The 16,776-nt window shown below is 38.1% G+C and overlaps 1 protein-coding gene across 2 annotated transcripts in view; it reads right to left on the bottom strand.

The window, feature by feature from the left end:
• The window catches only part of CHCHD3 (coiled-coil-helix-coiled-coil-helix domain containing 3), a 149,739-nt gene that overhangs the window by 85,414 nt on the left and 47,549 nt on the right, over positions 1-16,776 (bottom strand). For both annotated transcript variants that reach the window (XM_048062484.2, XM_048062485.2), the window contains exon 4: positions 15,837-15,981. In XM_048062484.2, coding sequence (XP_047918441.1) covers positions 15,837-15,981 — 145 coding nt within the window. The remainder of the gene's footprint in view (positions 1-15,836; positions 15,982-16,776) is intronic.

Raw genomic sequence — 16,776 nt, 5'->3', positions numbered from 1 at the left:
ATAGAGCTAAGTGTCTATAATTCTGAAAAATTCAGTCAAACCTGATTTTAAAATTCCACATTAGAAAATGCTGTAGTCTAAAAGATTTTTATCTCCAAGATCTAACAGCAATTTCTATTTTTTCAATGGTAATTTGATTTTTTTAATTAATTAAAAAGCAGGAAGTTTTCACCAACAAATAACATTAAAAAACACAAATTAGTTCAAAAAACTAAGGCTGTCTGCAATGAAACACGGAAAATATATGAGAAAAAGTATGCATTATCTGTAAGTTTAGTACAAACCAGAAAAAATACTAATATTGCAGTCTGGGAACTCAGGCAACCTCATTAGGTTGCATGAAGTGCTAACACGCTTCTGGAAATGACAGAAATAACCAATATAAACATATTATTGTAAGCAACATGAAAAGAAAACTACATATAATTTTGATCCATCCTAGGTACCTATGGAATTCAGACCGAAGGACTCATTTCTAAATGTATTCTTATTTAATGCACTCACATACACATAATGACCAGGAGAATACAGAAAGCACATGGTTTCTGTTACAGAGAAAGTCGGGAAAACTATTATATTCATTAAAATGCTCCTAAAATGACTAGTTTATCATCTTTGCTGCAGAACAGAGCGAGCCGAGCATAAATTATTTATGATGTGTAACAGTTTAATGGAGTATAAAATGTTTTTTTTTTCTCCTCACTAGTAGTACAAGTTCTGATTTTTTTTTGTTGTTGTTGTCAGCTCCACACTGAGCAGCATACTCTACCCATTTACAATTATGACAGACACAACAATCTTAAAAATTGTTCTACATAAACACTAACTTAGAGTCAATACTTATCCCACCTATTTATTATTACCTTAAAGTGTTATCATAGTACCCTACGGGGAACGCACTGTTGAGCTGCATGGACTTCAAGTAAATCACAGGACTGTTCTCAGTTCCTCCAGAAGTTTAGGGAAATCCTGGCATCAAAACCTGCATAGGGTCTGACTTTGTAACATCGAAATCATCGTTGCGGGAAGATGGGAAGATACACTAAGATCAATTTTCATTTCCCTCTGTGACCACAGTCACTCACTCTGCAAGCTTTTGGAGCATGCTCAAGTCTCCAGGAATGTGTGAATGAGTAGGAATTTGTGCTCATTCATGGGCAAAACCCAAAGGGATTTAAACACCAAATAGTTAAAACCTTAAAAAGCTACAACTGCAGAACATACAGTGCATCACAAAGGAAAAGGGAAGCCAATAAAAAACAGTGGCTCCCACCAATTCTTTACAGACGATTGTGAAGAACAGAAGAATTCCGTGTGCATTAGGCAAAGTTTTCCAAAACAATTTAAGGACAAGGAAGAGGTCATAACAAAACGCATGCCATGGGAATAATTTTCATTATGACTCATTTTCTAATTTATTATCAGCGTATTTAGCATGACATGGGTGCAGGCACCATTACGATATTTGGATGTTTCTTGTCCAAATCACCTTCCTTACTTAAGGAATTTACCCAAGAAGACATCCACACTTAATCTCGAGCCCCAGAAGGTCATGTGCAGCGAAAGAGACACTTCTACAAGGTAATCCTCATCATCATAAAGTTGACAACTGAATAGGTCAGAATCAAATACTCAAAGAACCTATTTCTCCTCAATTATAAAGAGATCCTAGGGTGCCAAGTTCTGGCACACCTGATTAGACCTGTAACTAGCTGAAAATGTAGGCAGAGAAAACGAACCTCTGCTTGCAAATGACCTGTGCAGTAATACCTTGGATGACAGCCGACAGTGTAAAGCGACTACACACTGGAAAATCTAAACACTCAGCATCTAAGGTAGCACAGCTTGGCGATGCCCCTATTTCAGTTGGGTCATCCTCTGCTTAATTAACACCATCACGCACACGCAAATAAACCCGAACTCACCATAAAACTTGTTTTGTGAATAACTGTGAATAACCTCCCCGTATTCTTCTTCCAACTTACAGATCAGACTTACACTGAAAGCTATCAGGAAAAAAAAGTTTTCTCCTTACTGTTCCCCCACCTGTACAAAAGCCTTGTGTCATCCTCTCCACAAAGGAAGATTGCTTTCCATCCATTTCCCACTCCACACAGCCTCAAGCTACAGACTGTCAGAAGCAAGAGAAAGAAAAGATTTAAAGATGTTACACTTCATCTCCAACTTTTCTGAGGGCCTAAGCCAAATTCATTTCATCCGTTTAAAGAGAGAGAAAACTGTCCGCTAACAATAAATGAAATTTCTTTTTGTTCTGCTGAGAAGTTCCAGCATTCGTGTAGCTTCCAAAGGAATCTGATATCTGCCAGGGGAACAGCGCCGATCACACCAATTTCAGGGCACATCCTTCTTCCACCTCCAATAAAACCAAATTAAACTTCACCATGTCCATAAGCCTCTGGGATAAAAAGAAAAAAAAAAAAAGAGAAAACAACCCACAGCCCCAGTTCAGTACATTTTTGTCAGAGCCTGGCAACAGGGTTCTGTATGATTTCATTGCCGTATGCAGGCTCCATCCCCGAGAGCCCCCATGGGCTACAGCCTGGCTACCTGCCTCACTGAACACGTGCCCTCCCTGGACTGCAGGGGTTATCGGAGATTTCTCCTGCAATTATTCCTTCCGGCAGCTCCAAGGCACTGCAGCGTCAGGCAAGAGAAGCGAAGAGGGCAACTCGCTCCCAGGCATCACAGAGGAGAAGCGGTAGGTTGTCCTGAAGGTAAGAACTGAAGGACTCGGAGGTTCTTGCGGAGGGAAAGTAGAAAGGGAGAGAGAAGGAAGTGAAAGAACATGACCAAGTAGAATGAAAAGAAGAACTGAAGAACTGGAGTGGCCAAGGACAAGAAGCAGAAGACTTGAGAAAGAAATGGCGTATTGGGAAAGGATTAGACAGAAAAAGGTGTCTGAGAAAAATTGAACAGAAAAAGAATTTGATCAAAAAATACCCACAGCCAAAAGAAAAAAATGGAAGAAATAAAAACCTGAATACAAACCTACACAAGATATGGATTAACCCAGAATTCCCAATTGTCAATACTCCTTCTTGGTTTTTGCAGCCAAGATAAAATCAATGTAGTTCACGTGCAATAATACAGTTATATCACTCTCCCCAGTACATAAGTCTCAGGTGAATTTAAACATCTCTCCTGTCTTGGGACTTTGGAAAGATGAAGATGAGAAGGAAGACATGATTATTATTATTATCTTTAAAATAATAAGCAGAGAAAACTACAGTTTCATAAGCTACATCAAGACAAGAGTAACACAGCAAAATCAGGATTTCAGAAGCTATCTTGTGTCGTGTTCCTTGTCTGTTGAACATCAGTTCCAAGTGCTGGGCTTACACAATCTTTACATCCAAGGTATTTACTACCTTTCTGGGGCACCAGGCAGTCAGTACTCTCTGAGTTAGCACTTATACACCGCTTTTTCCATTATATTCCACATGCAATGGCTACTACAGGCCTCTAAAAAGAAACACACCAACCCAAATGACATACGGAATTAACAGAGAATTTATAGTGCTTTCAGGTAAGTTACCGCTTCATATCACATCCCTAGAAAGAGACATCAGAGTGAAGAAATCAAGATCAACATGTACAAGTTCATAGGGTCTGGGGACCTCACTGAAAGTTGCTTGGAGCCTAATTTTTAACAGTACTTGTGTCTTTTTTTTCTTTCCTTTTTATTGTTACTTAAAAAGCAAATAAAAAAGTAAAACACTAAGAGAGCAAAACATTTCTTAACTTCGATGGCACTAATTTTGCAATCTTAATAGTCCCTAGCAGACCGACAGATTTGCTTGTTGGGGCAGCCAGAATCGTTGTCATAAATGTAAAAAAATAAAATACTGCACACAAACGCTGCAAAATTCATAGAGCCAATTAAAAGTTATCAAGTGGCTGAGCACACTACAATGAGCAACTTTTCAAACCGGGCAATAATGACAAGACAGAATCGCATTGCATCTGCCCTAGCAACAGTTTAGCCACTGTCTGTAATAGGCACTGAAATTTGTTCAAAATCTGCTTTGTGTGATAGTACATGAAATGAAATGTTGATCAGAATCAGCGCTATCTGATAGTCTGTATTGCCACAGATTCCTGTATCTGCAGGATGCTTCGTGCTCATCTTCGACAGCGTATCTCGGTACTCTCGAGGCTATGTGGAGCTGCTCTCCTGCCATACGAGGACTGACCATCAAAAACAAAAAAATCAACAAAATCGGGATGTCAAACACACGGCAGACTTTGAAAGATCTGTCAAGGTTTGCGACCTCCCTCTCACTTCGAGGCAAATTCACACCCCTGCCAAAACAGCTCTCAGTAATTACGCAGTCCCCCTCCCTTCCTGCTACAACTAATTAATGGCATTTATACTTGATGGGTCTTGACCACCAGCTTTTTAATGGTTTACTGCAGGAAAACAAGGCTTCTAGACAGGACAGCTTAATTTTCCCTTGAGCCTCCAAAATTAGCAGGAATATGGGAGTAAAACTGGCAGCACTGGAAAACAGCAAGTAAAATAGAAAATCTGTTTAAGGAAAACGAAGGTTTGCCTTGATGCCCCCCACCCCCTTCTGTTCATTAAGGTCGAATCTGTCCATATCCAAATTTTAAATGAATTTTCAGGCATTGCAAACCACAAGGGAAAATGACAGGCACTACGTTTCTGCTGTACAACAGCTCACTTGCAGATAGTATGTTCAAAGAAAGATTTTCTCAAGTTCGGTATCTTCTACCAACACCATTACTTCCAAAAAAAAAAAAGAAAAAAACAACAACATGTTTTGGTATTTTTTCTTCCCCATCAGGCAGATAAAAGTGCAAAGGCAAATTAAAATATTACAAGAGTTACTACAATGTAAAACAAAGATCCGGCTGACCTACTTATCCGATGGCTTTTTGAGGTCCCCATTTACTAAGGTAGGCACGGCACCCACTCATCCTTCCTCCCAACATCCCTCCTGCCTGCCTTCAAAACCATTAAAAGAAGATTTGATAGATACTATGCACAAGTATTTCTTCTTTTAAACCAAATTAGCGTGAATACCAAGCCATCGCTGTGATGTCTGCCATCACGACTTCATTTTGAAAATCTGGCAGCCCTTCAGTTTTGCCTTACACACTAGAAATGACTTGGTGTTACTGCAGAACTACCCCTTCCCTCTGAAAAGATTGCAGATCAGTCTTCCTGCGGATGTAAATGCAAGAACCACCCCACAACACAGTGCAGAAGGCTCCTGGTTGGGCTGGTCACAGGCTTAAAGGCAGAGACCTGATCAGAAGCGGGTACTGAGAGTCACAGAATCATAGAAACACAAGGTTGGAAAGGACCTACAAGGTCACCTAGTCCAACCATCCAAATACAGTCAACCTGTATTCACCTTCAAAATTGCTTTAAACAATTTTCAGTTCACTCTCACACCCTCTGCGTGTACGCGCTCCGACAGCAGGCTCAGCCAAAACCATCCACCTACACCTCAAACTCCTTTTTCAATGTCAGGGCTTTTTGCCTTTATGTATGCTGAATGCCCTAGTAGAAATTATTTTGAAATGCAACCATTAAAGGTATGCTAATGACTATAAATTGTGACAGCTGCTGAGGAAACAAGCCTGTTGGCTCAGGCGCAGCACCATTAACTATCTATCATAAAGTACTCTGGACTTGCTCATTTATTACTCCTGCATAGCCCAAGGGGGGAAAAGGGGGAACAGCACGAGTTTGTTTCTCCGAGGCAAAATCATAAGCCACTTACTTATCCTAATGTCACGATCCCCACTGTTTATCTGCATGATAATTAGGAAAATGAGAAGTAATGAAATTCTGTTATTTATTTATTTACGGACGTGATTTGAATTCAACCGTGTAAGAAAAAGACAATGCAGCATCTTACGACGCAAGCTGACAGGTGGATGGATCTTCCAAGCTCACAACTAAGTTAGAAGCATCAGCCATATGAATCAAAAAGCAGAGTGACAAGCACGTAGTATCACCTCTTGCCGCGGCTTCCCAAAAATGAGCGTTGACACACTTTTACTATATCACTCTTAAGAAATTGCTTAAACAGCAGACTTGACAACTAAGAATAGTTTTTGCTTTCCAAACTCATGTAGCAGGGACTTCCTGAACAGAGGATGGCTTGGCTTCAACTCGCTACATCACTTGCATAAAGCAACGTTTGATTTTAGTCGGGAGCAGCACAGCCACCCGTATGTCACATTCTCCAAATACGCAGCTTTTGAGCAAAAGAGGCCGACACGCACCCATACGAAGACCACCATCCATACATTTCTTGGAAGGAGGCTGGATTCCCAGCTACAAACCCCACTGCACTTTGCTGGACGGAAATGACACACTATGCTATTGGGAGCAGTGAAATTAAACAGTCCCCAGTCTTCAGAGGACAGTACTATCAAGAGAATAATTTTTATTACCGAAATAAAATGGTGCATTAACATTCCCAATTCATCAACCCATACACTTAAAACTCTTCCCTCCTTTAAAAAAAGGAGGCAGACTATTTCTCTCCATGCACACGCTAGCGTACGTGTTGCAGAATATCTCACACAAGTAATACCTGGATATGACAAAAATTATTTGAATATCTTTATAAAAAAATCAAATTTAACTGTGACCTGTCATTTTCTTTCCTCACCCACTCTCTGATAGATCCTTTTAAATTGGATTTGCATACACTTACTTTAGATACATTTGCACCTATTGGTTCAATACATAAATATCCCAATATATTTTAGATACCCAGTGAAAAGACTTGGAAACTTAAAATTACATGAAAAAGTGAGAATATTTGTAATTTGTCAATTCTCTCCCTTCTTCCCCAAATACCATTCCCTACCACTATGTGTTTTCTAGAACTCGTGTTATCATCAGCTCTACCAGGGTAAGTCCTAGCTCACGTTAGTTGCCTTAAACCACCCAGCATATTCTGGGGGCATTGTGTAAGGGAATCTGTGGCAATAATTATGATAATGCCAGTAGCAATTGTATTATATGGCACTTTTTGATCACATTTTATTGATTCTATGATTTATTCTAACTTTTGATAAAATCACAAGTGTTATTTTGATGAGATGTGAAGTCTTTTATTCCTGAAGAAGACAACAGCATTTCACAGTCGTCACTTAGTTCTGCTCTGGAGACACTGAAGTTTCACTACTTCAATAACTCATAGCAGAAATAGAAGTCATCCAATTTTGTACTAATAAATAAAGAATATGTCAAAGTGCACAAAGAGCAGAGAAAATATTAAAGAGCAAAACCAATAAAAACATCCCAGGCATCACTTCTGTTTGCGTTTTGGTTTAAGCAGAATATGACATCTCTGTTGAAAATGCTGATATGTAGACAGTTCCGCTCACTTTGGCCTTTCCAAACATCCAAGCTTGTTTGTTTGTTTGAAGGTATTTAACAGAGCCTCCCGAAAATATATTTTCTCTCTCTCCCTGATACAGCACCAGACTTAAACTTTCAGAAATGCCTGAGGAATGATACTTTGATAATACTGTCTTTTTGGTACTAAGGCTGGAAGGTCACCTCCGTGCCTTCTAGCACTCGAGGCAGAGGAAACTGCAGCTGGGTCCATCGCCTAATTAAGGGTACTACAAAATGAGCATTCAGTGGGGAGAGGGAAAAAAAAAGAAAAAGAAAACCATTTTCTCCTTATAGTAAAGAAAGTAATTTTCAAAATGGGAAATAGATGTAACATAAAGCAGTAACAGGTCTCCTGAACACAAAAAGAGCTCCAAGAGTAGACCACAGATGAAAGTGGACATCTACCGCTGGAGTTCCTGGAGTTCCCCAAGGAAGCCAGCTCCTCCAAAACAGGACACAAATGTAGTTCACTATTTACCTGCCAGTCTCTCACCCTTATTTACTCTCAATTTTGAAACCCCGTCTCAGGCATAGTTGTGAATATAAATATTAGTATGACGTAGTCTCTTAATCTCCTTAGATGTCACAAAATCCTAGGTTTTGTAAGAAGCACACATCCCACATATTTCTAACCAAGCTCTACCACAAAACTCAGTATCCAGATTTTCAACTGTTCTCAGTAAAAGGGGAGGCATACAAAATTGATGGGAGCTACATTAAATAAAACTACCCAATTAAGCCATAAAGAATATTATATGTAGCAGTTTCTCATTTTACTACTATTCACAACAACCCCTTGGCTTTTTGTAGCTTCATTCTTTAAAAGGAATGGCTCTTGTCTCAGAGCCTGCTTTTCACGGGATATGCAGAGTCCTGATTACGGCAAACACTACACCAGCACACAGACCAAACACCACAGAACAGCAACGTAAAGACCACTGATCAATCTCATGAATGTTTTTAAGATAGGTGGCTGGATACCCTCCAACTATACTCTTTCAATGGTTCGGTCCCCTTCTCTCAGCTGGTTTTCCCCAACAAAATATCCATGTTACGCAGTGAAGAGTCCCAGGAAGACTTAAAGGTAGTGGTCATCAGTAAAACAAATTACTCTTAATTCCCCCCACCTCCTAAACAACCTTTCTTTTCTTAAGTCTTCTAATTCAACCAAAGGGAGTTAGACAACCTAAGTATTAGAAAAGAGAGACATGAGGACTATCTGCCCAGTCAAAATTAACCTAGCCTGAGAGTAAATAAATATTAAATAGAAGTCAGAATGAGAGTCCAGAAAAATTGTTTTGAAGAAATGGGGAGACTGTATGCTACGTTTTTAAGACTTCTTTCAGAGGAGCGCATTTTAATCCACTGCATGCATTTGTACCACATCGTGTACAAGGACAAGTCTTGACGACTCTTTGATTTCGGCTTTTGTTGTGCCATACAACCAGCAGGGCGTACATGCTCTAAAGGCCCAGAAGAAATCAAATGGAGTCTGGATAGGAATACTTATACACAAGCATTGTGCCAAAAGCTTCAAGAGAAGGTTATTTAAAGCATCCTTTTCACAGTATCTTGGGGGCAGAAATGGGTCTTCTCTCTGGAAGAAGCAAATGTATATGTAAAAAGAATGATATGCTTACTTTTCGTCCATGCATGACAAGGAATGATGATATTCATTTGAAAAGATAGCATAGCAATTTTGTTAGCCATTCAATAAAAAGGGAGTAGCAAGAACAAATTGGTTAATGAATGAGGGAGGAGAGAGGAGAGTATTATGCAGTGAATCTATAAAAATGAACTCAATTTGAATTCAACCAAAAGAACAAATTGATGGAGCAGCAGGCTTTGTAAAGCACTAGATCTTCATCTGGATGCTGAGATAACACAGTGATTAATTTTGCTTCTGTCAAATATCTTGGGGTTTGCTATATAAGAATTAAAAAACCAGCATGCTTTTAAATGCTGTTTGACTAACAAAACACATTCCTCTAACCATTCAAAAAGAAACTTTTAAAGAGAATAAATATTCATTTTATGTACCTTACATTTTCTATTTTTACTGCATTTTTCTTCTTATATGCCTCACTTTGAGAAAAAACAATTGATCATTAGCTATAAAAATAAAAAATTACAGGTCTACGACATGTCATGAAGTCAAAAACAGGAGGAAGGAGAAAATTATTTGTATTGTTCCATTAAAACAACTATTTTAAATGTCAGAATGGATGTTACAAAGGAACAGAAGAGAGATACAGGTGAGCAATTTCTTATTCTAGTTTGCAGGCACTTAATGGCAGTTTCAGAGATGAAATAAAACATTGCTTAACTGTTGACGTGACAGAGGTCGTACTGGGATTACAACCTAGAGCAAGAACAGTACTATCACCCACAGGCTATTTTAAATTGTTTATTACTGTTTAACTACATCTAGGGGGAAGAGATTGTTCTCTCATTAATAAAATAATTTTAGACATGCAAATGGGTCTTTACCATTTCCTCCAGGCACATACATCTGTCCAGCTAAGAAAACCACTCATGGTTTGCAAATATTTGGCAGGAAGTCCCGTTTCCTGCATCGCTGGAAACAAACGTTATTGATTTCTATTTGCACAGCAACACCTTCTTGTTCGTACAGCAGTTTCACATCACCTGTTTGACATCCCAAAACAGTTAGAAAGCCAGATTCCAAACACCTTACTGCTGCAGTAGAAATGCCAGAAAGAGAGGGAGAATAAATGTGTGCCAAGAGAGATGTAAGCCATATTCACAACATTATGTTTATTCAAATGAAGGTAAGCACATACAGTGCAACGGAGTTTAATATTTTTAAAATGCAAATGACCTTTTCAATGTATCCCACTTCCTTCTGCAAAAAAGCCACCAAGCCCCTCTCCCCCAAAACAAAGCCAAACAAAACCCAATGGACCTCATCCTCAACATTCACAAGTAACTTCTTCCTCCTCGTTTTAATTTTACCCTGTCCTCCAAAGCAGGAAAGAACAAAGCGAAACAGATGACTTTTGCCCATGTCACCAGAGTACTAATGCAAAAAGACCATTTACTGCAACAAAACAATGATTTCTAAATGGCAAGGAGAACAGCACTTGGCAACAAAGAACCACGTACATAAACCCGAAAGAAACCTTATGAGTAAATCTGCAAAGATACCTGCTTTCAAGGAGTAAAGATACTTCTACATTATAAAATCTGAAGAACAAAAGAACTACAAAAGAACTACTGCTAGATTTAATTTTGTACCATGCTGTTTCCAAACCTTAAGTCTAATTTTCAAATGTGAGCCTTTAATATTTTCACAATGATAAATTGTAAGTTACAGTCACCAATCATACTGTATTTTTCAGAAACAGCTTGGTCCTCTCTACAGTAAGCAATCATGTTTTGCCTCAGGCTATGTAGTTTACCTCAAATTATTTCAGAATCATCTAAAAAGATTCATTTTTCTATTAAAATGATGAATGAGCTAAATGAGGTATGTAATAAATACTGCAGGTTTGTAAACAGACTTCTTTTCTCTTGAGAACTAATGCCTTAACTCGTTTAGTAATTTTTCCCCCTGGTATTTTCTAGTGAAGTCATCCTTAAAATATGGTTAGCACAGGACTGTTTGGAAAGAGCAGGAAGGGTCAGTATATAATCTGCTTATGGAAAATAGAGGACCTCCTCTTGACAAAGCTAATGAATTGAGGACAGGAAAAATAAATGCAACACTAAAGGAAAGGTCAGTGCATAGCGCATGTACCTAGTGATTTGGACCAGCCACCCAAGGATGATAGGGAAAACATCTAAACATTTGAGACACAGAGGAGTGAAACACTCTATTTTAACAATATGTATTCAATTATGACAATAGGTCAAATTCACTCCTAACATAACTCAACATGTTTCAGCTCTAATATATCAAGGAATGTATTTTGTCTATTGATTTCAGTGCTCACAAAAGTAAAAGAAGAACTATACATCTCAAATTTCCAATAATCTGATTACCACATTCACCTAAGGTGCAAAAACTGCTTTTTAATATAAGGATACTTCTGCTAAATTGATTTTTTGATCACAGAATTTATTAATAGACTTTCTTGTATAGAAAATGATTTACAAAACAAAAAAAATACCTCTGCAACAACAGACTTCGTTCTCTAACAGGTACTTTTCAATGAAAGCCTGGAACAATACATGGAGAAGTGTATGTAATTATATTAGTATGGATACAGATTTCTAATGATAGCGATAATCAAATTTTAATGTTATGGTTACAGCAAATGAACAGAACAATATTTCTGTGCCTCTTCAAAGGGAAATGAGACTTTAATGTCATTGGCAGCTCAATAAAACCATTTTCTAACATATAGGGTCTTAATGACAGCTCGTTTCAGTCCAGACAGTGAAGTAAACATGTTAACAGTAAACTCCAGGTCATTATAAGGAGATGGAAATACAACAGGTCCTCTGCACTTTGGATAACTATTGATTTTTCACTCCATGTTCTCTGTGTCTCACCCCAACTCTCATAATGACTCAAGTGATGGAACATCAATAAGCTATTTATGGCAAAGCTCCCACATTTAAAGCCACTCAGCAAGACTCTGCCCGGCTCAACTACCCACAACTTTCAGGTGTGCAGCGAAGATCTCCAATCATAAATAGTGTAAAGGAGGATGGGTCTGCTGCCTAGACGAGTAAAACTTAACACCAGCACTCTTGGAGCACTCAGAAGAATGTGACCCTTGGCTGCATCAATCCTTGCCAGAGAGGATCACGCCGGTACCAAAATTCTTTATGGTCAGACTGAAATAAAAGCCTTAAGTCATTATAAAGTCCTCCTTCAAGAAGGATGGGCCGGAAAAATATCACACGGTAAGTATACATGGTAAGGGTATGGAAGAAAGAAGTATTTTTTGATGTGCTACACTGCTACAGACAGTTCTCAAGCACAACTTCAAGCACACGGCGCACTTGAAGGTCTGGAAATTCTACTCTAAATTTTGATTTCTACCTTGGTCAGTACAAACATCAGAAATACTGTTTTGTATACCTCTGGATCTCCCCCAGAATCATTTTTAAAGAAGCTGACATCCCATCAGCCACTTTCCAGTCCACTTGTACTGAGGGAGCTCTCTGTAAGAGCTTACACAGCACATAAGCAGTTCAGCTATCATTAGCTCATCTATCATCACCAAGTTTCTTTCAAAGCCTTTATGACTATCACCCAAGCCTGAAGAGCTGTTATTGGTAAAACTGTCAACTTCCCTTAACATTTTCTACTGAATCTTCAGATCTGAGACCTCATCTGAGGAGATCTCTGCAAAGAAAAGTTCCAGCATGGGAACTTTCCGATGTTCCTCCACTTTCAAGAGACACGTGAAAGAATTAATTCATGGTATTTTGCTGCTGTGGTTTCATCTCTTCTGATCACTACAAGTATTGCCCAGTCATCTCTTGGCCCTACAGTCTTTGGTAGGATTTCTGTTCCACGGAGGCTGTGGGATTGCACACACACACACACACGTGTGTTAATTTTTAAACCTTTTCTTAAACGGTCTTTAAAATCTTACCTGTCATACTTGGGTTTGGGGGGTTGTTTTTTAACACTTAGCCTAGCAAATGTCATGATGTTCCTCATTCTGCTCACTTAAAAATTGTTTCAGATTGCTTTAAGGGTGCACTCCCTTGTCTTACCTTGCTGTTCAAGCTCTGCTGACTTCCTTTAGATTTCTTTTTCTTGACAAGTGGAATACTTTTGCTTAAAGAGACAAATGACATTTCTCTCTACTTCTTGTCACCTGCAAAGCTTTTACTGTCTTAGCTGTCCATTTTAGCTTCATTTGTATCAATTTTCTTCATTTGTATGAAAAGTTAGTATTAACTTTTGGTGTGCTGACACTTAAAAGTTTCCTCTGTCCAAACCTATAAGCAGCAGCTGGTATTAAAATGGTTTTAGAATGGGAAATATTCCTTCAATCTAACAAGGTCGTGTCTGTTTATTAAAACTGAATTAGCAGCCTTTATAAAAAAAATATTCTTCCTTTATAACCATAATATCTATTCCTGTGCACTGTTTAAACAATTTAGTGGCAAAGGAATTAACTCTGTAGATAATGCTATTGACATTTCCGAAACACTACTTTTTTCTCCAATACTTTTTTCTCTGACAGATGCAATCAAATCCAGGCTACATAAAATATCAGCCTACTCCAGCAGTTAACTAGCACACGGGATTATTCACCCTACCTGACAAATGGCGCACACAGATACATCCCCATGTTACAAATTCTATAAATTCAAGCCTGATACATTGAAAAAATATATACTGTTGTTTATAAGTTATGGTAGAAACAAAAAAAATGCAGTAACAAAAGCAAAAGAACATAGGGATCTTCATGAAAGAATCTCAAGACAATTTCATAGATCGAAAATTCACGGTCTTGGCAGGCAGCTCCCTAAAATGCCAGGCTGTGGTGTTTCTACCTTGAAAGGCAGCCAGTCACTCTACAATTCCATGCAAGAGGACATCCTGTAAGATTTTAAGGCATTTGCTTCATTTCATTAGCAACATTTCTATGTTCTTTTTTCCAAGCCCACCTCCATATGCATTAACAGCACATACCTCGAAACAAGCTGATAAGGCCCAAAACTAGTTAATAGCAATTCCTGATTGCTTCACTTAGACAGTTCTAGCTTAAATATTCTGGAATATGTGAAAATTATCAATAAAATTGACTTAAAGGCTAAATATACCAGTTTCATAGTCATAATATGAAATCTATTGATGTTGATATGAATATGATATTGATATCGATATGAAATCGAGCATTCGGCTGATGAGAAAGGCATCACACAATTCTCAAAAGCATAGTGCTAGCCCCAGTAGTAAATGAAAGATGCAAAAACCCGGTAACTCATGCAAATAATATTCTCCAGTATAAATCTTCAGTACTTCATTAGGCTGAGGCCACAAAATCCTCATCCATACTGCACGACATTAACAAGCCAAGGGTTTAAGGCATAAGACTAAGACCGTATCTTGGTCATAACTGCTCTCCGTTTTCCTTTGTTCCTATATTTAAAAATGAGAAAATAGTAGCTATTTGTCTGCCATATAGTTATTCTTCAACACCACCACCAGTAGAAGTCTGAAAAAACATTGAGAAATGTCTGCAGAAGACACTTAGACTCAGCTATACCTAAATGATTTTATTGAGCACTGGAACAAGTTGCCCAGAGAGGCTGTTGACTCTCCATCCCTGGAGATACCCAAAAGCCGTCTGGACGCAATCCTGAGTGATGTGCTCTGGGTGGCCCTGCTGGAGCAGGGGGTTGGACCAGATGATCTCCAGAGGTCCCTTCCAATCTCAATCATTCTGCAATTCTGCGACAATGCAGGCAATCGATTCGTATTTACATAGCATAGATAAAGCTACTGAAGGGACTGCTTTGCCGTGTTACCAACCAGTAAGTCTTAGAAAGGTTTGATTTCATTTCAGATACAGAGGGTCAAACGTATTTATATAGATGTTGTCATAAATAACCCCATTTATTTTAAAAGGAATGCTCACGTAAGTGACTTGAAACTCTTTTCTTGGGAAGACCAATTTGTTTACCATTTATACTCCACTAATTTCTAAAAAAAAAAAAAAAAAAAACCTAAAAAATTTCTAAGAAGTGATATTCATACCTCAGAGAATGATTCTTCTTACAAAGAAGACTCAATACAGCAAGCAACTGTTATATAGGAAGCTATAAATCTGCCAGACATTTGAAATGGGCTGAAATATATATTGTCAATTTTAAAAAGAAAACAGCCAGCTGCATTTTACAACTTCCTTGTCACCAAGTCTTTATACGTCAGCTCTAATGAAATAGGAGTCTTTGATACAGATTTTTTCAATAAGCTGGTTCCAAGATTTGAGACAATCAAAAGTTAGACAATTCTTTTTGTTTTCTAGAACAAAAGAGACTTCAAAGTTACAGTTTTTGAATCCCTATTGTTAGCCAGCCTTCTAGCCAGGAATATTATGGATTCCCTTCCAATATGAAGTAATTAATTTCCAGAAGAGCATCTCATATGTTGTAACTACTTAACATACAACAACCTAATTTTTAAATAGACCTAGACAATCATATTACTCTTCATCTGAAAACAGAAGAAGGCTTTAATATTACCCCTCAAAACAAGGAGATGTATTATACTTGCAACCTTCAGAAACGTTTGGTTCTTTTTACTCATCTGTTCTTAAGATAGGGAAACTTGCGAACAATAAAATAAAATGATAGAATTTAGTAGTAAGGAAAAGAAAAAAAAATCACAAGATGAGATACGCTTTCTTCTTCTACAAATAGTTTGAAACAAGCCTGAAGTCATGATTGTTTAAAAATCCAAGACTTCTACATAAGTTTTCGAACTTACAAAGCGTTGTGCCTTCTGACGCTCCTCTTCTGTCGCAGCTCTCTCTCGAAGAATGGCTCGAGTCAAATGCTCATTTGAAGAAATCCTTTCTCGTTCCAGAATTTTGCCAAACTCATCACGTACATATGCTTGTTCTTGCTTCAACCTACAGGAGGGAGGGAAATTTAGATTGAAAGGTTATTTTCCAAATGCATTTTAAAAGGATATAAGCACAGTCACTTCAAAAGCAGTCACTGAAGTTACTACAGGAGTCTTAAGACAGCTGAATATGAATTCAGTAAAAATTTCAGAAGTTCATTTCAGATTAGTGTTAAAAACAGAATACGTAAACTCAACACATCTTAGTTACACTATTTATTAAATCATATAAAATACAACTCATTTAAAAGTTTATGAAAATGTATCTTTTAAGTACCAAGGATATGCACAGAGCTCTGTTTGTAGGAGGGTATTGGTCTTGTTTGTTTTAAGGAACATTTTTCAAGGAAACTCCTTCTCCCCGCCCCACCACCTAACTTCCAGGTAAAATCTCCATTCTTTTCTGCAATGTGATAATGTTTTTTGATCTCCGGCCACACCATAAACCCAAACACTGCATCTATTTACCAATCTGCAAAAAGACCCAACAACCATAATAAACCTTCCCCAGAAATTTGAAAGGATGAGATGGAAAGAGCTACTGAACTTGTTGCAACAGAGTTAACACGGCTAAAGCAGAAAATTCTCACCATTTGCATGTCACAAAACCATAAATTTACTAGAAATCACAGAATTGTAGGGGTTGGAAGGCACCTCAGGAGATCATCGGGTCCAACCCCCCTGCCAAAGCAGGTTCCCTAGAGCAGGTAAATCTTTACTAGATCACTCTATGTAAGCACACCATATTCAGTTTTCATGGAAATGTATAGATATAAATTGGTTAACTAATAAAACATTTCTA

Source organism: Anser cygnoides, chromosome 1 (genome assembly GCF_040182565.1).
Source record: "Anser cygnoides isolate HZ-2024a breed goose chromosome 1, Taihu_goose_T2T_genome, whole genome shotgun sequence".
NCBI lineage: Eukaryota > Metazoa > Chordata > Aves > Anseriformes > Anatidae > Anser > Anser cygnoides.
Note: the sequence above shows the minus strand (reverse complement) of the source record. Positions and strands in the feature narration are given on the sequence as shown.